This window comes from Trematomus bernacchii, unplaced genomic scaffold, assembly GCF_902827165.1.
Source record: "Trematomus bernacchii unplaced genomic scaffold, fTreBer1.1, whole genome shotgun sequence".
Classification (NCBI taxonomy): Eukaryota; Metazoa; Chordata; class Actinopteri; order Perciformes; family Nototheniidae; genus Trematomus; species Trematomus bernacchii.
In genome coordinates this window covers 889,991-917,877 of record NW_022987582.1, presented here as the reverse complement: position 1 = coordinate 917,877, position 27,887 = coordinate 889,991, and the positions used below count along the sequence as shown (strand labels likewise).

Below are 27,887 nucleotides of genomic sequence, written 5' to 3'. Positions count from 1 at the left end.
TGCTTTCTGAAACCTATGGAAGTACTAGATCATAGGTTGTTTTAATATCACATATACATTCATATTACATATGCTATATTCAGATTTTAAAAGCTAAACGTGGAAAAGGACAGAGGGAAAATATATCTAGTTTCAGCTGTATATTTCCATGACCATATAAATCCAGACCTCCTGGAAAAGTCCCGGGCCACCCGTCAGGCCAAAGACGAGAGGACGTTCCACATCTTTTACCAGCTTCTGTGTGGAACTTCTGAAGAGACAAAAGGTGAGCCAAATGACAATAGTTGCAAACATGTGAATACACAGTAAATTGCTGCTATACTACAAAACATACTGTATGTGTTTCTGCAGAACATGTATCTTTGTCCTGTACTTATTGATGTTGTTAGCGCTTAAATCAATCACTCTGTTTAACCTTTATTTTCCCTTACATAGCGGACCTGCTTTTAGGAACTGCTGATCAGTACCGCTTTCTCAGCGGAGGCTCCATCCCTGTCACTGGTCAGAGCGATGCAGACAACTTCACCCAGACCATGGACTCCATGGTTATAATGGGCTTCACCCCAGAGGAGTCGCTATGTAAGAGAGGAGGCGATGGAGAGGAGAGAAAGTTGTTTGCTTTTTGCACATTTGATCCCTGCTATTAATCACCTTCCCCCTCCCTGTCTCACCTCTCCTCAGCCATGCTGAAGGTGATCTCCTCTGTGCTCCAGTTGGGGAACATTTCCTTCATGAAGGAGAAGCACCACGATCAGGCTTCGATGCCTGATAACACAGCCGCTCAGAAACTGTGCCATCTGCTGGGCATCAACGTGCTGGAGTTCACCCGGGCCATCCTCACTCCCAGAATCAAAGTGGGTCGAGAGTATGTGCAGAAGGCCCAGACCAAAGAACAGGTACGATTTGTGTGCATATGTGTTTTTGCTCTTACAGATAAACATGTTTTTGTCTATGAAGTGTATCTGACAAAGTACCCTTCCTCATCTAGGCTGACTTTGCTGTGGAGGCCTTAGCGAAGGCTTCATATGAGCGTCTGTTCAGATGGCTGGTCCACAGGATCAACAGAGCTCTGGACCGCAGGCAGAGGCAGGGAGCCTCCTTCATAGGTATCCTGGATATCGCTGGATTTGAGATCTTCCAGGTTTGTACATATAATGATTGTTAGTTTGATGTAAATTATTTTAAAAAACATCATGAAGTATGATCAATTGTTCTGATATATTTGTTATAAGGCCTGTTTCCTTTGTATTTCAAAATGTTTTAAGGACCTGTTACAATGAGTATCAGATCGCGGATAGCGTTAGAAGCATGTAGATGTGTGGATCGTCAGTGTATTGTCAAACGTTGTCTAACAAGCGTTTTCTATCATAGTTAACATTACATTTCTCCTTTCATAAATTGCTCCTCTGCAGCTGAACTCCTTTGAGCAGCTGTGCATCAACTACACCAACGAGAAGCTGCAGCAGCTCTTCAACCACACCATGTTCATCCTGGAGCAGGAGGAGTACCAGCGGGAGGGCATCGAGTGGAACTTCATCGACTTCGGCCTTGACTTACAGCCGTGCATTGACCTCATCGAGAAACCAGTGAATACACATATTAATACTTTTACAATTTGAATGACAGATGCTAAGGGTCTATAATGGTCATATAAGTTATGTGCATTGTTTGGTGAGTGTGGGGAGTTCCAGATTGAACCTGTGGGACATAGAACCTGTTCACTTCACCACAGTCAACCACACCCATGGATGAAGAAGGCAAAGTGGATAAAAGGACATGAATAGAAACACAAACATAGTGGGCACACACACTCTGCTTTGAGGCATTGTTATTTGAACTATAAAGTCCAGATTTCACTCACAATAAATGTCTCCGTTAGGCCCACCCGCCTGGTGTGCTGGCGCTGCTGGATGAAGAGTGCTGGTTTCCCCGGGCAACCGACCGCTCATTTGTGGAGAAGGTGTCCGCTGAGCAAGGCACCCATCCGAAATTCTTCAAACCAAAGCAACCACGCGGGGAAGCAGACTTCTCCATCATTCACTATGCTGGCAAGGTATCCCATCATTTCTTCACATCTTTCCGTGTTTACCGTATTTACCATTCAAAGGAATGCACTGAAATGTCCCCTGCCCTCCGTAATGTCTCTCAGGTGGACTACAAGGCACATGATTGGTTAGTGAAAAACATGGACCCTCTGAACGACAACGTGGCGTCTCTTCTCCACCAGTCGTCTGATCACTTTGTCTCAGAGCTTTGGAAGGAGGGTGAGACTGGTTCACGTTTATTCATAATCATGTACAGTAAACCTATAATCTGTACACTTCATGTAAACATTTAAAAAAGTGTACTTTTAACAACAATATAATACATTTCTGTTTTCTTTATTTTATGCAGGCTTGTCAAGTATAAACAATGTATTTTTTGGTGCAAAATGTTCTAACTTTACGGTATTTCTTTCTCTTCTCTTTCTCTATCCTGTAACTCTTCCATCTATCATGCCATGCTGGCTCTCACTCTCTGCTCCTCTCTCTGTTATTCCTCCTTCTTGTTTTCTCCTGTGTTCACTTCTCTGGTCTTTTTTCCTTCTGTCCCCTTTCCACTCATTTGGTGCTTGCTTTGACTCCTTGTTTCCTTTCCTCTTCTGCCTTCCTTCCTTCTTCCTGCATCAGATATTCAAACTCTTCCTCGTGTATACTTCTTTGATTCCTTTGCCACAATCCAGGCTAATGGCTCCGACAGTAGGTTTTTCTCCTCCTCTGTGTCACACTCACATTCCTCACTCCCACCTCTGCTAACATGACTCCTTTGTTTAACTGTCTGTCCGCTGTTAGATTGCAGTTTGTGTTTAGTTGTGCTGTGGTGTCACGAGCTGTTACATGTAGTTAATTATTGTTTTGTATCGTCACTGTGCTGTCTGCTCAGTTCTCTCTTTGCTCTTCACCAAGTTTTGCTTTTAGTGACAGTGCTGTGTTTGTGTGATCTAGTTTTTTCCATGTCTAGAGTAGAAGTAATGAATCTAGGCTGTGTAGAAATGTCCAGGTAAAGGTAGCAGCATGCTCACGGTTAGTCACAAAAATCCCACTCAGGATCACATAAGAGTTGTGCTGCAAAATGCGTCCACAAACATCTGCCACTGGAGCGGCTTTATGAAAACCAACCAGGCAGAAATGTGATCCTGAATGAGCTCTGGAGATGCAACATATTGGTATACAATACTACCATTTAAAGAGTTTTAAAAGCCACCTCAGTATTGGTCTAATAGTTTTTATATTGTAAATATTTGGCTAATTGTGGAATTTCCTACATTGTTCTTAGAGTAAATTGCAAAAACAAACCTGTCAAATAAGGATCGACTGAATTATGAGACAAATTTGCAGGTCATGCCTGTCGAGACATGTTAAAACAAACAGGTGAACCTTAACCCGTGTTAAGACTGTATGTGTATTTCACTGGCCAATATGGGTGAGCAAATATAAACTGCTGTCATTGAATTTAACACAATATTGTTGCATCTCTAATGAACTCCTCTACCATCTGATATCATCTGTGCAGAGACTTGATAGCAGATGTGTGAGTACTAGTTGATAGCCACTACGTTAGTGTGGCATTAACACAGACATCATCATGCCAAATCTGGCAAACACTCTTTTTGACTCCACTAAACTGAGGCCCCGCTCTATGTTTGCGTCCAGTGGACAGGATCGTGAGTCTGGACCAGGTGTCGACAGGCGACAGCAGCGGGCCGGTCTCGTTCGGAGGGTCAGGCCTGAAGACGAAGAAGGGGATGTTCAGGACCGTTGGTCAGCTGTACAAAGAGTCTCTCACAAAGCTGATGGCCACACTGAGGAACACCAACCCCAACTTCCTCCGCTGCATCATCCCCAACCACGAGAAGAAGGTAAGAAAAAGGATAGGCATGTCAACACAGATTTAAACCAAAACAGACAAATAGCAGGTGGAAAAAATAAGAAATGTTTGATTTAAAATGTCCATTCTTGTACCTTTTAATTGTGGTCAGGCGGGTAAGCTGGCCCCTAACCTGGTTTTGGACCAACTGAGGTGTAATGGAGTTCTGGAGGGGATCCGTATCTGCAGACAAGGCTTCCCTAACCGCATCCCATTCCAGGAGTTCAGACAGAGGTGTGTGTGATTGTATGTGAGCCCTTCCTATGGCTCCTGTTAATTACACTTTTTACCTCCGACTTATTTCCTTCACTCAAACACTCATATTTACAAAACCACATTTGTCTTCCAGATATGAGATCCTGACTCCTAATGCTATTCCTCGCACCTTCATGGATGGCAAACAGGCATCAGAGCTCATGGTGAGTTACGGTTCTGGAGCTATGAGAATACAACTTACTATATAAAGATTGAAATGCTGGAAAACTCCAACCACTGTTTCCTTGTTCAGATCAAAGCGTTGGAGCTGGATCTCAACCTGTTCAGGGTCGGTCAGAGTAAAGTCTTCTTCAGAGCTGGAGTCCTGGCTCATCTGGAGGAAGAGAGAGACCTGAAGATCACAGACACCATCATTCGCTTCCAGAGCGCCTCCAGAGGCTACCTCGCTCGCAAGTAAGAGCATTATCTCATTTCAAACATCAGCAAAGAGAGAGAGGCTAAAATGTTGTTCCTGTTGGAGCAGAAAGCTTACACATCTTCCGGTGCAGACTGAAAACTCATCTCTTTTGACTCCACTTCGAGCAATAGAATTACTAACAAAGCACTTATACTAATAAAGGACTGGCTTATCTAAAGCTAGTTGAGTAGCACTTGTTTTGGCTCTATGAAACCTGATGTACTTATTATATGATCTTCTTCAAGTTTGTATCTTCTTGGTCGAATGCACTTATTCAGTCGCTCTGGATAAAAGCGTCAGCTAAATGCAAAGTAATGTTGGTGTAACACATTGATTGCCTTTGTTTATTTATTATCAGCTAGTCAGTTTCTTACCGAATCAATCTTAATGGATAGTGGTAGACAAACATCTACTGTAGCACACTAGGGATTTCTCTCTAAGGAGAACTCGCTGCTAATCTGGAGGCAGGTTTGTGTTTCCCTCTTAAAGGAGCATTAATATTTAATCCTTTGTCAGCCCATATCAGTGACTCAGTCATTTAAACAACATTGACAGCTATTTGGCCTGTAAAGGACATGAATATTAATGTTATCTTTTACAATGGAGGCTAACTAATCAGAGGTCAGTTTATTTGTATAACACATTTAATGCACAAAGGAAGTTAAAGTATACAAGAAGTAATAAATAAGAGCTTTTACCTGAAATATTATATGTTCTGTTTGAAAGATAGCCACTACCTATATTCATTTCAGACATGTCACGATAAGCCCATATCGTTTTGTTGACTCATTGTTCATTTAAAATTCATTAAATTATGTCTGCCACCTTATATATTTATATTTAAGGATTTACTGATGTGCCACAATAATGTCACCTAATGTTATTGAGTTAAAATATCAATATTGTGGCTTTCCAAGTTAACATTGATTGATATGACTGCGATTAAATATACTTCTGCCAGGGGATGCCACCCCTCAAAATCTCCTGCCACCCTCTTGCCACCCCATGAATATTGTTCTAGATCCGCCCCTGCGATAAGCCCATATCGTTTTGTTGACTAATTATATTGTTTTTTGACTTCTCAGAGCCTTCACGAAGAAGCAGCAGCAGATGAGCGCTCTGAGGGTGATGCAGAGGAACTGTGCCGCTTACCTCAAACTCAGGAACTGGCAGTGGTGGCGGCTATTCACCAAGGTACTGAGAACACAGATGTAAAATAAACAATAAACGTAGCCAATGGTGATCTCTGAATCTGCTGCAAAGCTTCGGTTTACTTCTATTCTCCTTTTGATTGAATTTATTTTCAGTTGTACTAGTCAAATCAAACTAGCATTGTTTTTAAATGTTCTGCTGAAATGTGATCGCAAATATAAATAGAGATATCCTTACTAATTGGTTCAGGAAGGAAAATATTTAGCATCCATGCTCACAATAGACACAAATATTTACTAAAGAAAACTCAACTGGATTGGGTCATTTAACTTTGCAATATGTTGTATGATCCCTCCATTGACTTTAGATCCTTGACAAAAGAATGAAAAATGTAGAAAGCCAGGGAATTAAATCATAAGCGATGCAGGAATTGGGACGTCCCTCACATTGACCTCTGACCCTGTTGTTCTGTGCCGACCAGGTGAAGCCCCTGCTGCAGGTGACCCGGCAGGATGAGGAGATCCAGGTCAGGGAGGCGGACCTCCAGAAGGCCAAGGATCACGTCACCCGAGTGGAGCAGGACTACACAGACCTGGACAAGAAACACGCTCAGGTAAACAAACCTCCATCTTGTTCTGCTGTCTACCCTACAATGAAAACCCCATCCTATCAATCAGTGCCTCGCTCACCTCCTCCTCCTCCTCCTCCTCCTCTTCCTCCTCTTCCTCCTCTCTTGTACACCGGTACAACGGTACACAGGGTAACCGGTGTGCTTGATTTTATTCTATTTTATACTACGTTTTCATTGTGTTTTTATTGTGTTTTTATTATGTTTTGGTGCTTTTATGACTTCTTAACACGTGGCTTGTGTGTTCATTTATCATTGTACGATTCCTATGATGATGTTTTATTGTTTTGTCAAGCACTTTGTGACTTTGTCTGTGAAAAGCGCTTTATAAATAAACTTTACTTACTTACACGTTCTAGCTGATCGAGGAGAAGTCTGTGCTGGCTGACCAGCTGCAGGCCGAGGCGGAGCTGTTTGCGGAGGCGGAGGAGATGAGGGCGCGGTTGGCCAGTCGGAAACAGGAGCTGGAGGAGGTGCTGAGCGAGATGGAGACTCGATTGGAGGAAGAGGAGGAGAGAGGCACGCAGTTGACCAATGAGAAGAAGAGGATGCAGCAGAATGTTCAGGTAAGGAGACAAAGTGAAAATAAGTGAATCTGAGATTTGAGCTTCCTTTCCCTGCGTGTTATTTAAATGGTATCCTCTTTTCAGGACCTGGAGGAGCAGTTAGAGGAGGAGGAAAGTGCACGACAGCGCCTCCTGCTGGAGAAGGTTACCTTGGAGACCAAAGTGAAGAGTCTTGAAACGGACCTGATGACTGCAGTGGAGCAGAGAGACCGACTCAGCAAGGTGGGCTTCACAGTTAATCATCTTTTGTGTTTGTTTTGTGTATCATTTTGTACACATTTCAATGCAATGCTTTGTTTTACTAAACAGGAGAAGAAACAGTTTGAAGAGCGTCTGAGTGAGGTGACCGATCAGCTGACTGAGGAAGAGGAGAAAACTAAAAGTCTGAACAAACTTAAGAACAAACAGGAGGCCGTCATCGCTGACCTGGAGGGTAAATGTCCTAATGTCATCACACAGGCAACCTACATGTGTTTCTATGAATTCTTTTGAAAGACACAACTTTAAAATGTTGAAATAAAATACAATACCTTTATCATTTATATTCTAACATTGATATATTGACTTTCAATTATTATTGTGTCATGCAAACATATTATGCCTAGCCCAAGAAGGCTTACAAGTCATTATAATTTAGAAAATAAACCAAATAGAAATAGTACAAAGCAAATGAACCATCATCTGCAACCGTGTGCAGAGCGCCTGAAGCGTGAGGAGCAGGGTCGCTTGGAGCAGGAGAAGTTTAAGAGGAGGATGGAGAACGACTCGGTGGAAGCCCAGGAGCAGCTCTCCGACCTGGGCATGCTGTCCGCCGAGCTGAGGGGCAGTCTGGCTCAGAAGGAGAAGGAGATCACCACCCTGCAGGGCCGGTGAGAGGACCGCACACGATAGACGCTGGAACACAAATAAAGCCCAATCAAAGATCTGACACCCGACACCTTTTACTTAGCGTTTTTTTAGTTGTGCATGACCATAAGCGGAACAAAACAAATGTTTCAATGTTTCTGTCAGGTTGGAGGAAGAAGGAGCTCGTCGTGCTGAAGCTCAGAGGTCGCTGAGAGAGGCCATGTCCCAGGTGTCTGAGCTGAAGGAGGAAGTGGAGAATGAGCGAGGGATGAGGGAGCGGGCGGAGAAACAGAGGAGAGATTTAGGGGAGGAGCTGGAGGCTTTGAGAACCGAGCTGGAGGACACACTGGACACCACAGCTGCCCAGCAAGAGCTCAGGTTAATGCGCACGTACATTTAGGCTCTGATTGTTCCATTTTTGTATTTCTCTTGTCAGATCAGGACTCAAAAAGAAATCGTAAAGGACAAGAATTTGACATCTTTGACCCTCTTCCTATCTCCACAGGTCTCGTCGGGAGGCGGAGTTAAATGATCTCCAGCGGTGTGTGGAAGACGGGGCTCGCCGCCACGAGGGCCAGCTCTCAGAACTCCGAGTCAAACACAGCGGTGCCATAGACAACCTTCAGGAACAGCTGGACAACAGCAAGAGAGTAAGAAGAACAAAAACACCAACTTTGTCAAAGACTCATCCACGTGTAAACATGTCACTCATCAGGCGTGGTATCCATCTTGTCTTTCAGGCACGTCAGTCCTTCGAGAAGGCCAAATCAGTGCTGGAGGAAGAGAGGCTGAATTTGAGCTCGGAACTTAAGAGCCTCCAAGCGAGCCGCACGGAGAGCGAGAGAGGTCGTAAGAGGGCCGAGGGTCAGCTGCAGGAGGTCAGCGCCCGCCTGGCTCAGGCCGACAGAGAGCGGGACGAGAAGGAAGAGAAAGTGCACAAGCTGCAGGTGCAAATGGATACAACACACTGATATCAAGCCTTAGATGTACTTGTTCAGTTGTGAATTTGTTTGTGTGGTTAAATAGAGAGGCGAAGTCCCGCCCATCTACTTCCGACCCATGGGACCTTATTTCGGAAAAATTATGTATTGAAGTCAATGGGGAGAGAAAGATTATCTTTCGATCCCGTTTGAATTGTGCCACGAATTACACATATGATGTTTGTCAATCTTAAAAAATCATTTCCGTGTCAAAAAAGTCACAGTTTGTCGTAAAACTGTTGAAATATAAGACTATGAAAAATACGCAACTGGAAAGACTACAAATCCCAGAATCCCGGTCCCGCATGCTGGCTCTTACGGAACCGACTAACTCCCCTTGTGTGTATGTACAGCTCTCAACATGCCCAGACTTCTAGTGATCTTCACCTCGTTTAATACTTTTCGCCTCATTCTGAAAGAAAGAAGTGAAATGTGCCAACGTGACGGCCATCTTGGTGTGTGGTGTGAGACGGGAGATGTAGTTCATTGAGCGGTTTCACACAAAAAAAAGTGTTACTTCACAGTTTTACGACACATTTTTAGTTTTTTGACTTGCAATATTATCTTTCTAATTGACAAACATCATATGTGTAATTCGTGGCTCAATTCAAACGGGATCGAAAGATAATCTTTCTCTCGCCATTGACTTCAATGCATACTTTTTCCGAAATAAGGTCCCATGGAGGTCCCCCGGAAAGGGAGGGACTTCGGCCCTCCTATAGGTGTTGATTTGTATGTTTTGAAGTCAGATTGAATGTTTGCAGTAGAGGGATCTTCCCGTATTAGTTCAGGTAAACTTATCCACTCTGTCTTTTTTCAGTGTGAGCTTGAGACTCTCGGCGGCAGTGTGTCCTCCTCTGACACCAAATCCCTTCGGCTGGCCAAAGAGGTCAGCAGCCTGGAGAGCCAGCTGAATGACGCAAAGGTAACACAGTGAAACACTCAGCAGAGGATTGGGCAGGTGTTTAATACGACTACAACCACAGACACTTGAGAGAATATTTATAGTTTTTAGGAAAATGTACCATTGGTGCCCATCTTGAATGAAAAACATTTGACACTCAATTTTTTCTTCTCTCTCAGGAACAACTGCAGGATGAAAGTCGTCAAAAGATGGCTCACGGCTCGAGGGTACGAGCGCTGGAGGAAGAAAAGAACGGACTGATGGAGAGACAGGAGGAAGAGGAGGAGAGAGCCAAAGAGTTAGCCCGGCAGATTCAGACCCATGCCCAGCAGGTAAATCAGAGAAAACCTTGCAGGATCATGTTTCAGTTTACCATATTTCATTTCTAACACCCCCTCATAATTCACAATATCCAAAAATGTAGATTCAACATCACTATTATGAGTTATTAACCCCTTTCTCTTTCAGCTGGCAGAGCTCCGTAAGCAGTCGGAGGAGGTGAACACGGCCGTGGAAGCCGGAGAGGAGACGCGCAGGAAACTCCAGAGAGAGCTGGACAGCGCCGTCGCAAAGGAGCGGCAGAAGGAGGAGGAGAAGGAGAGGGTGGAGCGGCAGAGGGAGCGACTGAGGGAGGAGATCGAGGACATGACCCTCGCCCTGCAGAGAGAGAGGCAGAACTGCACGGCCCTGGAGAAGAGGCAGAAGAAGTTTGACCAGGTCAGAGCCCCATCAGATTGTTTCCACGCACCAGCTTCAAAAGTCTTTCTGAGATATCTTCTCCTGACCTCTTCACTGTGTCTCTCTCACCCCCTCAGTGTCTGGCCGAGGAGAAGGCGGTGAGCGCTCGGCTAGCAGAGGAAAAGGACCGAGCAGAAGCAGACAGCCGAGAGAAAGAGACCAGACACATGGCACTTTCCCGGGCCCTGCAGGTAGACCAACTGAGAGTAGACGGTACACCAATGGTTGTTATGTATCTGCGATTGTGATGATTCATTCTCTTCTTGATCTTCTGTGTGTAGGAGGCCCAGGAAGGAAAGGAAGAGCTAGAGAGGGCCAACAAGCAGCTCCGTCTGGACATGGAACAGCTTGTTAACCAGCAGGACGACGTCGGCAAGAGTGTAAGACTCCTTCTCGTGGGACTCCTTTGTTATTTCTCTGTCTAAATCCTCAGTGAGTCACCGTCTCCTCTCTGCTCTCGCATCAGGTCCATGAACTGGAGCGCAGCCGCAGGAGCTTAGAAGCTGAAGCTCAGAACCTGCGAATTCAGACGCAGGAGCTGGACGAGGAGCTGACGGAGGCAGAGAACTCCAGGCTGAGGCTGGAGGTCAACCTGCAGGCGCTCAAGGCCCAGTTTGAGAGGGAGATCGGCACCAACGAGGAGAAGGGAGAGGAGAAGAGGAGGGCACTGAGCAAACAGGTAGAAAGGAGGAGGGAGAGAGAAACAGCAACAACACATTTTGTCATATCTCAGCGTGTCCGCGGGGTCTTCAAAAGTATTCAAAGTTGATAAATCAATTTAGCGAAAATTAAGGCTATTAAAAAGTATTAAAAAGTATTAAACGGCATTTTCCAAGGTATTACATTTTGTAGCTTGTTTTCAATAAGTATATCAATTGTCCAAAGAGGTTGTATTCTACAGTCTGCCTGAATGTAATCATTGCGTAGGTGTGTAGTGTGATTCTGTGTAGTTTATTTATGGCATCCCGTTGGATTTGACGTAATCTGAACAGGACATCGCACGCTCACTGCTTGATAGCGCGCGAAGGTCCGTTTAAGCCGGTTGTTAAGCAACATCGTTATGGGGAAATGCAAGTTTGCGTCCAAATGGTTGGAAGATAAGGAGGAAGGACATATCAATAGTAAATGTGAGGTAAAGTGTGTCGCCAATGTAACCGGTTAAAACCCGAAGTGGCGATGAGGTCTTAAAATGTATGGAAAGGGTCTTAAAAAAGGTCTTAAAAGGTATTACATTTGACTTCAGGATTCCTGCATATACCCTGTATCTTCTTTCCAAATCACACAACATGTTCTTGTCCTCTGTCCTTTGCCAGGTGAGGGAGCTGGAGATCCAGCTGGAGGAGGAGAGGAGTCAGAGGTCTCAGGCTGTGTTGTCCAAGAAGCAGCTGGAAGCAGAGCTGCAGGATGCGGAGGCCACGGTAGAGACCACCACCCGCGGAAAAGAGGACGCTACGAAGCAGCTACGGAGGCTGCAGGTAAATACATTTCCCTACGCATAAACATTGATATTCTGAACTCATTAATGGCCTGAATTTAGGTATAAAATGTAACTTTTTTTTCACAGGGTCAATTGAAGGAAGTTCTGCGCGAGCTAGATGAGAGCAAGTTGTCCCGGGAAGAGGTGATGGCTCAGTCCAAGGACAACGAAAAGAGGATCCAAACTCTGGAAGCAGAGGTCCTGCAGTTCTCTGAGGTGCGTTTATTTAACTGAAACCCAGAATAAATATAAAGATTTAATGTTTTTTAATTATTTTAAAACATCATTTGCATTTGTTCGTCTGTGTAGGAGCTCTCTGTATCAGACAGGCAGAAGAGACAGGCTCAGCAGGAGAGAGACGAGATGGCCGATGAGATGGTCAACAGCAGCTCTGGAAAGTCAGTATCCCTTCACTACAGATAACTTACATGAATCTGTGTATTGTCGGTTGGTATGTGGACTTAAATGTAATGTTTGTCCAGGAATTTGCTGTTTGAAGAGAAGCGGAGGTTAGACGCACGAGTCAGTCAGCTGGAGGAGGAGCTGGAGGAGGAGCAGAGTAACGCTGAGCTGATGTCAGAGAGACAGAGGAAGAATGCTCTACAGGTACGGTGATATACCTGCACACACACACATCCACCACTATCTCTGTGGAACCATAACATGCATGTCAGTACACATCCTCATTGTGCTGCTATCGGTTCCGAGAGTACAAACAAAACATGGAGAGGCAGCGTTTAGCTATTATGCCCCGACAATCTGGAACAAACCAAATCATGCACGTCTGCAGAAACTCTTACTATTTTTAAATCGAGACTGAAAACATATCTTTTTGCCGCTGCTTTTAATTGAGCTGCTCATATTCGCACTACAGTATGCCATTTAAACATGTATTGTTTACCTGTTGTGTTTATTTGATTATCTTTGCTTTTTAATGCCTGTTGTAAAATGCCATTATATAAAGTGTTTTTACTGTATTTATTCCTAAAAAGTATTTTAATTTGTTTTGTAAAGCACTTTGAATTGTCGCGTGCTGAAAAGTGCTATATAAATAAACTTGCCTTGCCTTGCTCGTGGTCCAGGTGGAGACTATGACGGTGCAGCTGCAGGGAGAGAGGACTCTGGCCCAGAAAGCAGAGGCGGCTCGGGAGCAGCTGGAGAGGCAGAACAAGGAGCTGAAGAGCCGGCTGGGGGAGATGGAGGGAGCCGTGAGGGGGAAACACAGACTCGGCCAAGCCGCCCTGGAGGCCAAGATCGACTCCATGGAGGAGCAGCTGGAGCAGGAGAGACAGTGAGAGAAGCACACGCGTGCCTTAGTACAGATAAAAGATGAGACGTTGGGAAGAAATACTCTTTAAAAAAGCTGCCATTCTTTTCTTTTATGTTGTTTACAAGAAGAAACTTAAACTAATGATTATAATAAAATAATAATAATAAGGGGCCAGAATGGTAGTATGGAAGGGCGGTCCATTGCAACTCCCTGATGATTTTAAACAACTTATTGGACACTTTAAATGACCAATTTCAGGGCCGGTCAGCTATCCAATCCAATCCACTTTATTTCTATAGCACATTTAAAAACAACAGAGTTGAACAAAGTGCTGTACATCAACAACTGTATAAAAACATAGCATAAATACATAAAAAACAGACAGGACATGAAACAAATGTAAAACACGAGACAATGAAACCAGATCAGAAGCCACAGACTGAATAACTCTCCTACATGACGTAAAAACAATACAAAACACGAGTAAGATAAAAACCAACTTTTAAAAGCACAAGTGTCACCTGGCCTGTAAATGCAAGGGAAAATAAATGGGTTTTTAAACGAGATTTAAAAACAGGCAGAGTTGGAGCAAGTCTAACCTATGTACAATAGTTCTAATTTAAAATGTAAGTTTTCCCCCTCAACCAGCCTTTAGACATAATTAGATGGTAATGCTTTTCCACGATCTTGAATTGCTTTGTGTGACAGATATCCTATAATGAATTTTTCTTTTTCTCAGGGAACGAGCCATTGCCAACAAACTGGTGCGAAAGACAGAGAAGAAACTGAAGGAGGTGATGATGCAGTCGGAGGACGAGAGGAGACATGCAGACCAGTACAGAGAACAGGTAAGAAAACATTCTCCACAACAGAATAGCTGAGTCAGAGATGGGGTCAGAGTCAGAATCAGAATACCTTTATTAGTCACACGGAGGGGAAATGTGCGTAGTTACAGCAGGAAAAAGAGCCACAGACAGCTTAATGTTACATATGTTAAATATGTGACATGCATTTAAAAAAAAGTACTAAGTTATGATATAATAAAAAAATATATATAATAAAAAATAAAAAGTTAGATAATTTAAAAAAATACACATCCTGTAACAGTTTTTAGGATTTAGCAGCCAGGTATATATTACACAGTTATTAACGGCATCTATATATATTGCACATAGTTTGTTGGTATTTAGCAGCAAGGGGTGATATAGGGTCAGGTAGATGGGGTCAGATCAGGTCAACTCGCTGTTGTAATTGCGACTCAGCGCACAAAGAGAGTGTTGAAAAATCATCCTAAAATGACTGATTTATCCAGTTTAGTTTAACATAATCCTAATCTCGCCCCGACATCTGTGTGTTCTTTGGGAAAAAAGAGTGTATTCCACTCCGAAAAACAAATCCATCATCCCCCACAGAGACAGTGACTCTTCCGCCAAAACATTGGTGATAATCTGCCAGGTTTAATCTGACTCCCGATCCCCATCAGCCCTCCTGTTCCCAAAGTAATCTCTCTCTTTGCTTGTTCCCCTCTCTCTTTCGCTCTGGTGTCTCACCTCTGCAATACGCTCCGTCCTTTTCCAACACTTCTCCTTAATCCTCCCCCTTTCCTCCTCCTCCTCCTCCTCCTCCTCCTCCTCCTCCTAGGTGGATAAATCGATGGTCCGCCTGAAGCAGCTGAAGAGGCAGCTGGAGGAGGTGGAGGAGGACAACTCTCGCTCCAACGCCCAGAAGAGGAAGCTGCAGAGAGAGCTGGAGGAGCTCACAGACGCCAGTCAGAGCATGGCGCGAGAGATCACCACTCTACGCAGCCAGCTAAGGTATCCGTGTGTGTGTTTTGTGTGTGTGTATGGCTGTGTTTTCTGTTTGTTTGACCATCATCATTTATGGTTGTTTTGTTTGTTTTTAACCCCCCCATTAACTCAATATGATTTGTTTTGTTGTGCTCTTGTGTTGCATCTGTTTGTGTCCATCTAACACTGACAAACTGTCCATCTGTGTCCGTCACAACATCACTCAGCCTTCCTGAATGGAGACCAGAGCAGTAGGTCCATGTGTGTGTCATGTTTTTTATTTGAGTGTTTGTTTATCTGTGGTTAATGGGTGGAGGCGCACATGCACAGTTTATTTAGTACGCGTTTTGGATGTTTTTTATTGTTTACTTTTTTGCACATTCAAGCTTTAGTTGCTCAACAGATTCCATATAGGTGATATTACAATAATAGTTGTTTATTAACTCTCACCCACCTTATGACTGACACAATCATCTTTTTCATTGATTTTGAACGACAACCATTAAAGTAATGTCGAGAAACAATGCAAGCCATTTGTCTGTTTCTAGTGTGTCATTTAGAGTTGGTCATTCCAACAAGTTGAAGTTTAACATACAGAGGATTCTGAGGGAAAGTCGTTTTGCTGAATCCTGATGAAGACAAATTGGCCTTCAGCCTCTTTACAAAAACAGAGCGAAAAACCACCAAATAAATAGATTTTGACTCTGTGGAAGTATGTGACTGATAGACAAGCTGAGCACAGGTGGAACTGATGTTTAATGGAAGGATTTCTATATCCCTTTCAAAAGAGAAAACACAATAATAGTATTTCTAGGACAAACAGAACAGAGTAGCTCAAAAAGTCTCAAAATGGCTTTATATAATCTAAAATGTGCTTTTCAAAATAAGGTGTTAGTTAGTAAGTGGACTAAATAATCAGTTTTCTCTTGCCTTCAATTTAAAACAGTTAATATGTCTTGGGTGATTTGCAGAGGCAAGTAGAGCACTACAGTTTATCATTTAAAAGAAACCTAAGAAAGCAAGGACAAGCTGTACACACTGATAGTGTAGAATTCACATAGACAAATACACACATGGTTAAGAGAATCATTTTAGCTCAGAAATATCCTTTACACATAATGGTTGTAGTGATGTTGATGAAGATACGAGTAGTTTTACAGAGAAACACACTGGACTGTCACACAGCAGGACAAACTGTAACTCTGACTCTCCTTATCCAGGCGTGCTCCGTTGCCCCTGGCGATGCGTGGACGCAGAGCGCTGGTGGACGACCTCTCGTTGGAGAACTCTGACTCTGAGGAGCCTCCAGCCTCTCCGACCCCCTCCTCTGGACCCCCGGGGACCCCGACTCCCTCCTCTGAACACAGCATGGACCCCCCACCGCCCTACAGCATCAACAATGCAGAGTGACGCACCCATAGACTCAGTTACACATAGTACACACACACACACACACACATACACACACACACACACACACATTGGCCTCTCACAGCCTCGACTACTCAGGGGTGAAGGAGTGACACGCACATGACAACACTAGTTTATAAAAGTACATTTATGATGAATACATCAGGCGCTATATCTGTACAACAACCTCACTAAAAAGAAAGTCTGAAATGAGATTTTACAAAGAGGCAACTGGAGTTCATTTTGATTTTGTAACAGACTGTGACGTAAAGAAACAACATAACAAAGACTGGAAGTTTCTACATTACATCTCTGTAAAGCACTTCTGAGAAACAAAACTATATTTCCCAGAGTTCCAAGGGGAAATTACTATCAAATAACTTCTTAATGCTGTACAGTAATTAGCAGAAAACATTATGGTGGTCTTTTACATGAGGGGGTATTTAAAAGATAAACCATGACCAAACCTTTTGATAAGGATTATATATATATGTATATGTATATGTATATGTATATATATATATATATATATATATATATATATATATATAAATAATCTGATGTCATACAGGGCTGCTGGAGGGTGATGATACAATCTGTATATGTGTTACAAAAAGTCAACAAGATAAGTCGTGTACACACATTTTAATATGACGGTTTTAAAAAAACATTAAATTAGTAACTTGAGATAATCTGGAAAACAGTTTGGGCTGGAAAAACAATGGCTGACTTTTTGGGTGAGTTAGCAAAAGAGAAATAGCATAGTAACTATTATTTAATTCAACTTTTATTGTAAATGGTTGATCAGAAACTGGGGAGAAGTTCCATCTCATATAATCTAATACTCATATCATTTGTCAGAATTGTAAAAATGCAAACATTTGACCATAAAAAGCTGCATCAAAGTTTTAATAAATAAATAAATCTTCTTTCTGTAGATTAGAAACACTAGGTCGTTAGGCAAAGGAGTAGGTAGTATTGGTTTCTTTAACTAAAAATCTTAACATATTGCTTCAGAAATGAGAATTTATATAATTTATATCCAAATGTAAATTTAAGTTATTTGACGGCTGGTTATTTTCTGTACGACTGTTCGTGTTGTGAGGAACTTAGTCTGATCATTACGCTCCTGCTGCAGTCTGCTTTACAGCATCGGCTCTCAGCTGTGAATTTGCATGAGAGAGCTTCCTGGTGGAGAACTGGTTTCCCTGGTTTAGGCCGTTTCTGGTGTATAAAATAAAAATGTATGGGTTGTCTACCACAGCGACATAACTAGGAATAACCTGTGGAGAACTGTATTGGTGGATTTTTTTTTTTTATCCAAAGCAGAACAAATTGTGACATGGATCTTTCTTTCTTTTTTTTTTTATCTTTTAGACTGATGAACACATCTCATTTTATTTTGACAAGCATCTTGTACATTGTAACTTTGATTTTCACTGATTATCTGTGTAAATTATCGATCAGACAAAGCTTTTGTGTTTAACCAAATGGTGGGCGTATGGATGAGAAAAAGGGACTTAAATAGGTAGTAATGTAGAATAGCTGTAGAGTAGATGAGAGGGTGGAGGCTGGGGAGGTTTTCTACTTTTCCTCAGAACAAACTCAGTCTCTGCTCACAGTTCCTGTGCAGAGTAACTGAGCATGAGACTCGAGCCTTTTCCAATACTTAGTATTAGATTAAAAAATGACAATGGAGGCACTGAGGAATGAATTTTTACGAAATGCAAGTTGAACAAAAAGTAGAATTTCTTTTTTACCCTGACCATTGACTCAAATTGACCCACGTGTGTGTGGTGTCTTCCAGACAGGAGCAGCTTGAGGACCCTGCTGTGAAACAGATATTGTTTTTGTGAAACCTGGATTCAAATACGTGTTTTCCTTTTGATAAAACATTTCCATTTTCCTCAGTATGTTTTATTTATTGTTTAACAGGTGGATTAATGGGCCTATTTTAATTGTATTGACCTTTATTTGCCACCTGTTTGCCTGTCACAGCTCTAAGGCTGTCCAGAATCAAATGTAATGTCTAGATTTGTGACTTGGACACAAGTTACAATGTTTTAAATATATCATTTAACATTTTGGGAAATAAGCTTTCTTGCGGATAGTAGGACGGGAATGTTTGAAACCACTTTAAGGTCTGTACAATAAAGATATAGCGACAGCAAGCAACTGGTTAGCTTAGCTTAGCAACAAGCCTGATAACATGGGTAAACAGCTAGCCTGGTTCGGACTAGCAGTAACTAATCCACCTACAGCATCTCTAAAGGTCACTAATTAGCATGTATATCTATGTTCAAAAAGTATGTAAGCAGGGGCTCCAGGAAGTCACTGCGCACGGCCAAAAAATATTCCAGCATTTGACCGAAAAATGTAAACGCAGCTTGTTGCTTAAAACACCTTGTTTTCTTTAATCCAACAGGATATAACATGACAACTGAGATTTAGAGATGCTGGTAGGTGTGATTTGTTTAACTCAGGCAGAGCTAGCTAACTGTAGCTTAGTGTGCTAAGCTAATTTTAAAAGTAACTGGCTGTAGTTTCATAGTTTTCAAACAGACATGGGAATGACAATGATCTTCTGTTCTTACTCGTAAAGAAACCTATTTCCCAAAAACGTGAAACCATTCCTTTAAATTATAAAGAATGTAACTGGTGGTTTGACTATTAATTGGCGCTAAAGAAAGATAAAGATAAATCCCAAATGTTGCTCTGTACGTTTTCTTTGCTTTCTGGTTGTTACACTCGATGGCAAAGGACTAATGATCCTGATGGTGTTGACCGTGCAGTCGTTTTCGGTAATCAGGGTTGTCATCACTGCTCCCTTCCTCTTGTTTTAAATAAACAAGTGTTTATGTTAATTAAACCACAATGCAAAGCTAACACCTGCATATCGAGAACAATAAGCGCGTATAGGGCCAACGTCCTCGTATCCATCAGACATGTAAGGCATTTTTTATTGTTTTGCCTTGCCAGGTTCACCTTGCTTCACAGTTAGTGAGAGCCGAGGTGAAGAAAGATCAAGAAAGAGTTTGAGTACTGACGACATATATTTAAGCCCTATTAAAGGGTTTCATTTTGTACAATGTTATTTTAGCAATATGCAATTGATTTAGGTTGACGCTGTGTTTTTTATTTTAAGATATTGTGTAAACGCTGCACTTTACACATTACAGAACATCATGTCTGCTGTCCGGTTGTAATTTAAAGAGGGCGACATTAACCATAAAGCCAAATGAGCTGACATCACGTGTCAAAGACGACGCAATCTGTCACTCTGAACTGTTCATTTAAACGTCGTAATCTCAGAATGTCGTTCCAACGTCTAAACGTGGCGCCGTCGCTCGCGCCTTGATAGACCGCAATCTGAAGACATTGAACTGTCCGCCTGTAGCAAGAGACGAGGCCGGTGCTTCTCTAGGTGTTGTTTTTCTCTCTGTGTTTCCTTATGGCTACTGTGGAACTTGAAACATTTTGGGAAAAATTTGTTTTATTGTTTTAGCCTTTTTTTGTTTATGATGCTGTAATTATAAAACATCTGACTGGGTTAACTTTAATATATGTCGTTGGTTTTGATCTTTTGTGTTTCTGTGTTTCTTTGACAGCAGACTAATTTACTCAAGTACAGCACTTAAATATACATTGGAGGTACTATTTTATGCTACTTTATACGTTTACTCCACAACACTTCAAAGGGAAATATTTTACATTGTGCTGCATTATATTGGTTTTATTTAGTTCTTTGCACAACATTTAAAGCAGCGGAAACAAAACAAAGAAAAGGAAGCACATTGTGAAGGAATCTCATCTCAATATGTATTATGAGCAAAAACAAAAGTAATGCAATTTACACAAACAAACAAAATAAGTAACCTAATTATACAACAAATACATTAATACATTAATTTACTGCAATGTATAGCCTACTGTTGAAGTAAAGCTCTTACATTCTTTTTTTTTTTACAATATAAATATATTTACATGGTCCTTTTGCATTCTGCCAATAATACTTATACTACTATAATACTTATTCTTGTAATCCCCCCCACAAACACACACACACACACACTATAATACAGGAATAATTAGCATTACGATTTTGTTTATTGTTATTATAAATATGTGTCACCACTTTAAACATTTCATACTTAGGCAATCAAACTACTACTGTGAGCAACACACAAATCACATGGCACAAAAAACTGTTAAAAGCTTAAACGTAAAAATACAAAAGGTTTGGTCCAAAAAGAGAACAATTAAATTGTTGATTTAGGATTTACTGTACATGATTAAATTAAATATTACAATGAAAGCATACTATTAATGCAATACAGAATACAGTGTCATTTTCTTTTTAAATAACACTAATAATATATATTAGTCATTTTACTTGATACTCATCTTGCAGCTGGAGCTTCTTTTAAAAATGTTTTTAGTATAATTACATAACCATATCTTTCCAGTGCACCTTCTTTTAAATAAATGATAAGAGCTAGGAGTCTGAAAGCTAATCACCCCCAAAAACTGCCTTAATATTACATATTCATATTATTTCCACTTTCACTTACTTGATAATCTTTTGATGAATTTCAGTCATGAACTACCAATATTCAATATATTTTGTATCATTTGTATCTTTCAAATACAGGGGAAAAGATGTGTTTACTATAGGGGGATCTTTTGTCAATAATAAGCATTAAGCATTAAGACTTTTTTATGCTGTCAGATTTTCTTTTAAATATAAAGAAACCTCCCCATGATTATCTTAAGAGACACAATGTCCCCTCTAAAAAACTGCTATAAAAACATTTTATATCAATATGATTTTTTACTTTCTCTGAGTTCTATTTCTAACAATATAAGACAAACCCTTGCCAAAATGTATGCCTAACACAACCAAAATAATTAAAAAGGAAAGATAATGATGTTTTCCTAGCAGTTTGGTGACCTCCTGTCCTTTAAAATGTCAGTGAACAGCCAGTCATCCTCATGCAGTGGTGTTTGTATAGGACGGTGCTCTGGAATATGAAGTGGGACAGGGAATGACTGAGCAATTCCCTCAAATGGTATAAAGTTTTGGTTATTTTCACAATTTACCAGCATACCGGGACTCTCCTCCTGAGGACGCTGGTACGTCTGAAGCTCTGAGGCGTTGTATTGGTAGCCGATCAATGTGGATGTTGGGAGCTGGGCGATATTTGTCTCTTGGTTTGCCTTAAAATTGTTAAACTGTGTCTCTTCAGCGTCTTCATTTTGTCTCTGTGCCTGCAAGCTCCACTGGAAGTTGTTTATGCGCAACGCCTGATCCCCATGATAACTGTATTCATATCTGTACTCGCCTGTCTCACCGTGTTCATCCTCCACCTCAGAGCTTCTTAAAATATCTGACTGATCTGCAAGTCCAACATCATCAGCACCGACTTCCTGCCCAGAGTCACCTTGGCAGGCACAGATACTTTCAAAATAGGCCTCGACATCCATGCAGCCTTCGAAGTCCTTACTGCCAACACTGAAAAGATCCATGATATCTGCCCACTGACTCTCTGAAATGTCAGCGATGCTCCTCTGGGCCTGAGGGGAGATGTCTGTGTACATCTGGATTGAGAAGTCGCACGACGAGTCCAGAGACAGAGGAGAGAGAGAAGGAGAGATGTCTGTGTTTTGGTTGAAGTGGATGAAGCCAGAGTCCTGCTGAGTTGAGTCTTCAGAGGAGTTGTTGGCTGACTCCAGCTGACTTTCACCGTCGTAACACTCAGAATATAAGAGCTCTTCCTCGTGGTGATAGTCTATGCCTTGTTGGGAGCCCATATGTAATAATGATGATGATAGGGGAATGTCTTTTTTCTGTCTTTCTTTGCTGTTGTTCTTCTTTTTAGCGTTGCTGGTGGTGGGCTGTGATTTGGGATGTCTCTTCCAGAGAGATCCTGAATCCTGCTGCTTCTTTTCACTGATTTCAATGTTAGTGAACATGTTGCTTTTAGATTTAGAGATGCCTTCTGTGTGAGCGCTGCATTTATCTGGCTCTGGTAGATCACCACCTTGAGCTGGGCTCCCTGACCGGTCAGCTGTCTCTGGTTTCTGTGATGTTGGAGAGGATGTGTTTTTTTCTTCTTCCTCATGACAAAGAGAAGATGCCAGCCGGTGGTTTGCTGCTTCTATGTCTGCAAACTTTCTGTAAAGAGACAGACGAGGAGAAAGATCAAACATTGAACCACAGCAATTTTAATGTAATCATAAAAAACTGTTTTAATGTTGATGGATAAAAGCTTTTTTGCTCTTTGGAAATATTACTCTCATGTTTGCACGTTAACATGACGCAGTTAATGATCCAGTTTACCACAAAGACTATAAAACCAATTGTCCAACAGAACAATCTGCCATCCAACAACACGTTTAAAAAAAAAAAAAGTGTTGAAGACAACATGTTGTGGTTTTACCATGGATGGACTATATATAAAGGTTTTACAGGGAGTTATGTGTTACCTGGGTACAGTGACTTTCTTTTGTTTTATGATTTTATAAGTCTGTGTGCCAAGATAAGCTAACAGGCTGCTTGCTTGATCTTATAATACTCACCGTACAGATAACACAGTTGTATGAAGCTTCTAATTCTTGGCAAAAATGTAAAAAAGCATATTTCCAGAAATGTCAAACTTTGACATTAAAATGAAGCAATTTCTACTTGTGAGACATCTTCAAAAAGAGATACTCTGATAGGTAGCCAACACACCTCTGGATCATGTTTTGCAGGAAGCGCCGGTGGTTGACCTGACGTTTGGACGGCCGGTTCTTCCTGGGCTTCTGAAGAGTCCTCATCATGTGACCCGCTGCTGAGGTCACAAAGGTGTAGAGGTCACGACCCCACGGGACGCCTCGCTCCAACCCGGGCTCCAGAGTCACAGAGAGGAAGGGTCGCATGGCTGCAAGAGAGAGAGCGGGGCTAGAGTGAGAAAGAGAAAGAGACACGAGGACATAAGGACATTAAAGGTCCCATGTCATGGCCTATTCTACTGATCATAATTCCATTGTTGAGGTCTACTAAAATAGATTTATATTGTGCAATTTTCCAAAATCGCATTGGTTTCTCATACAGCATCTCTGTATAGTATGTGTATTCACTCTCTGTCCTAAACAGCTTGTTGGAGCTCCTGCCCCCCCCTCCCTATGAGCCCAGTGGCCGTCTGCGAGACAGCGAGACACAGCGAAACCCAGCCCGAACACACACACACACCCGCAGCCTGGCTGGGAGTTTGTGTGTGTGCACTGCTCACACACCGACTCACAGCCTCGCCGCGTCCCGCGGTCTCAGGGAGGAGAAATCGGCGAAGCTGCAGCTGAGAAAAGATTGAGTGTGTTTGTGTGAGGAAGTCCGCGGATTGGTCCATTTGGACCAATCCACGGACTTAACGTAACGGCTCAGCGGACGTAACGTAACGGCTCCACGGATTGGTCCATTTGGACCAATGGGTCCATTTGGGTATGGGCACGTCACTGTACCCAGGAAGAAAAAGAGAAATCTCCAACGAGGCGTTCTGGGGCAGCATAGACAGGTATTTTCTGTGTTAGAGTTTTACTCGCTACAGGGTGTAATTTGAGGGTTTGTGACTTTGCAGACCGTTTACATGCATAAAAACCTTCATAACACACAAGGGGACGGTTTAATAACCGGAAAAGCATGACATTAGCACTTCTTTATTAAATATTATGAATATGTCTTTATTATCAGGCTATGTTCCACAATCATTCAAAGTAGCAGTGATAAAACCTCTTCTTAAAAAGCACAACCTCGATCCAGAGGTTTTAGCCAACTATAGACCTATTTCTAATCTTCCGTTCCTCTAAACATTTCTTGAGAAAGCAGTCGCAAAACAGTTGTGTGATTACTTAAAAAACAATGATTTATTTGAAGATTTTCAGTCTGGCTTTAGAACACATCATAGCACAGAGACAGCTCTGGTTAAAGTCACAAATTACCTTCTAATAGCCTCAGACAAAGGACTTGTCTCTATTCTTGTTTTGCTCGATCTCAGTGCTGCATTTGATACTATCGACCATGATATCCTATTGCAAAGACTAGAGCACTTAGTTGGCATAAAGGGAACTGCTTTAGGCTGGTTTAGGTCCTATCTAGCTGAGCCGTGGATGCACTCCGGCATACTGACCGCCATGAAAACCAGAGACAAAAAATGCTCTGAGTTTCATAAAAGTCAGTCAATGCTTTCCAAAAGCACGAGCAGTGAACTCCAGGCCCACGTGACTGAACTAAAAATTGAAAGAAACAGACTAAGAAATGACGTAAGCTCCATGATCAAAACTGCCAAAAAGAATTTCATCAATGACAAAACTGAGGAAAACAAAAATAAACCCCGTGAACTTTGGAAATTACTCAATAACCAGCTTGGCTGCAGTAAAAAACTCAAAACGAGATTTTCAAACGTAAACATAAAGACAGATAACAGGCTCATCACAGACAAACTGGATGTGGCCAAGTACTTGAACATTTTTTTCACAAACATAGCCACAACTCTTGTAAATAAATTACCCTCCCACTCAGGGCTTTTTGGAGTAGATCACATCATGACCTACTACAAAAACCTAGGGGTACGCAAAGATGATTTCAGTCTAGCAAGGGTAACAACAGCAGAGGTACTCATTAAACTGAGCGCCCTCAAACCTAACAAGGCCACTGGCCACGACAATATCCCCTCCAAATTCCTCAGAGACACAGCAACCGCCATCTCACCAGTCATAGCTCACATAATTAACCTCTCCATAAAACAGGGAAAAGTACCCAAAGACTTCAAAATTGCAAGAGTAACCCCCCTGCACAAAAAGGGCAGCAAATTGGACCCAGGCAACTACCGCCCTGTTTCTATACTTACCTCCATCTCGAAAGTCATGGAAAAAATAGTATATGAACAGGTCGAAAAGTACCTCGCAGAAAAGAAACTAATCTATGAATTTCAATCTGGCTTTAGAACATCCCACTCCACTGACACATGCCTTCTTTATTTGAACGACCACATCAAACAAGAGGTGGACGAGGGTAAATACTGCGGCATGGTGATGCTGGACCTACAAAAGGCTTTCGACACTGTCAATCACCCCATTCTGATTGACAAGCTAAAAGCAATTGGTTTTGATAAACTATCGGTGAGCTGGATGCAATCCTACCTGGAGGGGAGAGAACAGATGGTGGAGGTAAACGGTACTCTGTCCCCCCCCCTCCCAGTGAGCTGTGGTGTTCCACAAGGAAGCATATTAGGTCCGTTACTGTTCCTAATTTATGCAAATGACATGTCATCAGCATGTGACTGCAACTTGTTCCTGTTCGCGGACGACTCAGCCCTGCTGGTCTCTGACAGGAGCAGATTGCAGGTTGAAAAAACCCTCAGCTCCGAGCTCGGCAGAATCTGCACCTGGCTCGCCGATAATAAATTATCATTACACCTGGGTAAAACAGAGTCCATTCTCTTCGGTTCGAAACATAATCTCAGCAAATCCGACGACTTCTCAGTTGCAGTGGGTGACATTATTGTCACAAGTAAGAAGGAAATTACATACCTAGGATCTATTCTTGAGGCAAACCTCTCCTGTGACAAAATGGCATCCAATGTAATAAAAAAAGTCAATCAAAGAACTAGATTCCTATACCGGATCTCCTCTCTGGTAAACAAAAACACCCTGAAAACTCTGGCAGGAGCACTCATTCAAGGGTACTATGACTATGCTTGCACGTCATGGTACCATAGCACCTCCAAGGCGCTAAAAATAAAACTTCAAACATCGCAAAATAAACTGGTCAGACTACTGCTTGACCTTTCATCTAGAACCCACCTCACCTCTGCCCACTTTGACAACCTAGGATGGCTTAGAGTAGACGACAGAGTACAGCTACTTGCAATGGGCCTGGTCTACAAGATCCACTACACCTCTATGGTACCCATGTACATGTCAAAATTCTTCCCAAAGGTCAAGGAATACCATGATCATAACACCAGAGGGAGCTCCACAAATCATGTAAAACCCAGATTTGGCACAATAAAAGGGGAATACACGTTTCGCAATTATGCCACATCAAGGTGGAACGCTCTTCCCACAACTGTAAAGGAAAGTAAAACTATACTTACCTTCAAAACCTCTCTTAAAGAGCACCTTCGGGGGAAAGCATTGCAAAACTGGCCCCGGTAATGGTACAAATCTCAACCTGTCGTACAATGGACAGCTTCCCCCCCCCCATCTATGTATATACTCATTTTAGACTCTGTTACTAACTGTATATCTGTAGACTTGGTATGTCTTAAATGTCCGGTTAGGATGTATTAGAACGAAATCTAAAATGAAAATTGTAAATAAGCCATCTGTATGTTAAAAACCACCTGTATGTAAATTGTAAATAAGCCATCTGTATGTCAAATATGTCTTATATGTCTTAAATGATATGATGAATTGGAAATGGGGGACCCTGATGTAAACAAGACGAAAGTCTTTCTCTGGTCTGCATCCCCTTAACAATTGTATGTTTTGAGCTGTACTGTACTGTACCCAATATACAAGCTGTTAATAAACTTTTCAATCAATCAATCAATCAACGCTCTCAGTTTGTGTGTGTCAACGATGAATCTTCCATGCAAACCAAAGTTAGCCATGGAGTGCCACAGGGCTCAGTGCTTGGACCTATTTTGTTCACATTATATATGCTTCCGTTAGGCAATATTATAAGGAATCACTCTGTACATTTTCATTGTTATGCGGACGATACTCAACTATATTTATCCATCAAGCCTGATGAAACCAATCATCTAAATAAAATTCAAGACTGCCTCAAGGACTTAAAAACATGGATGACCTTACATTTTTTGATGTTAAACACGGCCAAAACTGAAGTTATTGTACTCGGCCCAAAGACTCTACGAAACAAACTATCTAAAGATATATTAACTATGGATGGCATTAATTTGGCCTCCAGTGAGACTGTAAGGAATCTTGGTGTTATATTTGAACAGGATTTATCCTTTAACGCCCACATAAAATCAATCTCAAGGACCGCCTTTTTTCATCTACGTAACATTGCAAAAATCAGGCATATCTTGCCTCAAAACGATGCAGAGAAACTAGTCCATGCATTTGTTACTTCAAGGCTGGATTATTGTAACTCTTTATTATCAGGGTGTACCAAGAAGTCAGTTATGTCGCTTCAGCTGATTCAAAATGCTGCAGCACGTGTACTAAGTTCGGAAAAGGGACCACATTACTCCTGTTCTGGCTGCCTTAAACTGGCTCCCTATAGAACACAGGATATAATTTAAAATTCTTCTTCTCGCCTACAAAGCCCTTAATGGGCAGGTGCCATCTTACCTTAAAGAACTCATTATACCCTACTGTCCTACTAGGGCATTGCTTTCTAAGAATGCAGGGTTGTTGGTTGTTCCTAGAGTTTTTAAAAGTACATTGGGAGCCAGAGCCTTTTCTTATCAAGCTCCACTTTTGTGGAATCAGCTTCCAGTTTGTGTTCGGGCGGAAGACACCCTATCCGTTTTTAAGAGT

General features: G+C 41.9%; 1 protein-coding gene across 3 annotated transcripts in view; it reads left to right on the top strand.

Moving 5' to 3' along the window:
- Positions 1-19,897, top strand: part of myh14 (myosin, heavy chain 14, non-muscle) — a 35,617-nt gene extending 15,720 nt beyond the window's left edge. Inside the window, exons 10-44 of one of the 3 annotated variants that reach the window (XM_034127920.1) lie at positions 167-265; positions 436-579; positions 682-896; positions 989-1,141; positions 1,413-1,586; positions 1,880-2,053; positions 2,150-2,264; positions 3,693-3,898; positions 4,019-4,140; positions 4,256-4,325; positions 4,415-4,575; positions 5,665-5,773; positions 6,213-6,344; positions 6,719-6,925; positions 7,010-7,147; positions 7,235-7,358; positions 7,623-7,794; positions 7,937-8,149; positions 8,277-8,421; positions 8,512-8,718; positions 9,572-9,676; positions 9,835-9,987; positions 10,124-10,372; positions 10,471-10,584; positions 10,675-10,773; positions 10,860-11,072; positions 11,707-11,868; positions 11,958-12,086; positions 12,180-12,268; positions 12,353-12,476; positions 12,953-13,161; positions 13,880-13,988; positions 14,782-14,954; positions 15,155-15,178; positions 16,148-19,897. In XM_034127920.1, coding sequence (XP_033983811.1) covers positions 167-265; positions 436-579; positions 682-896; positions 989-1,141; positions 1,413-1,586; positions 1,880-2,053; positions 2,150-2,264; positions 3,693-3,898; positions 4,019-4,140; positions 4,256-4,325; positions 4,415-4,575; positions 5,665-5,773; positions 6,213-6,344; positions 6,719-6,925; positions 7,010-7,147; positions 7,235-7,358; positions 7,623-7,794; positions 7,937-8,149; positions 8,277-8,421; positions 8,512-8,718; positions 9,572-9,676; positions 9,835-9,987; positions 10,124-10,372; positions 10,471-10,584; positions 10,675-10,773; positions 10,860-11,072; positions 11,707-11,868; positions 11,958-12,086; positions 12,180-12,268; positions 12,353-12,476; positions 12,953-13,161; positions 13,880-13,988; positions 14,782-14,954; positions 15,155-15,178; positions 16,148-16,337 — 5,222 coding nt within the window. In that variant the 3' untranslated portion in view covers positions 16,338-19,897. Of the gene's footprint in view, positions 1-166; positions 266-435; positions 580-681; positions 897-988; positions 1,142-1,412; positions 1,587-1,879; positions 2,054-2,149; positions 2,265-3,692; positions 3,899-4,018; positions 4,141-4,255; positions 4,326-4,414; positions 4,576-5,664; positions 5,774-6,212; positions 6,345-6,718; positions 6,926-7,009; positions 7,148-7,234; positions 7,359-7,622; positions 7,795-7,936; positions 8,150-8,276; positions 8,422-8,511; positions 8,719-9,571; positions 9,677-9,834; positions 9,988-10,123; positions 10,373-10,470; positions 10,585-10,674; positions 10,774-10,859; positions 11,073-11,706; positions 11,869-11,957; positions 12,087-12,179; positions 12,269-12,352; positions 12,477-12,952; positions 13,162-13,879; positions 13,989-14,781; positions 14,955-15,154; positions 15,189-16,147 lie in introns of all 3 variants that reach the window. The other 2 variants (XM_034127922.1, XM_034127921.1) reach the window with 2 other exon arrangements.
- Positions 19,898-27,887: the final 7,990 nt, after the last annotated feature.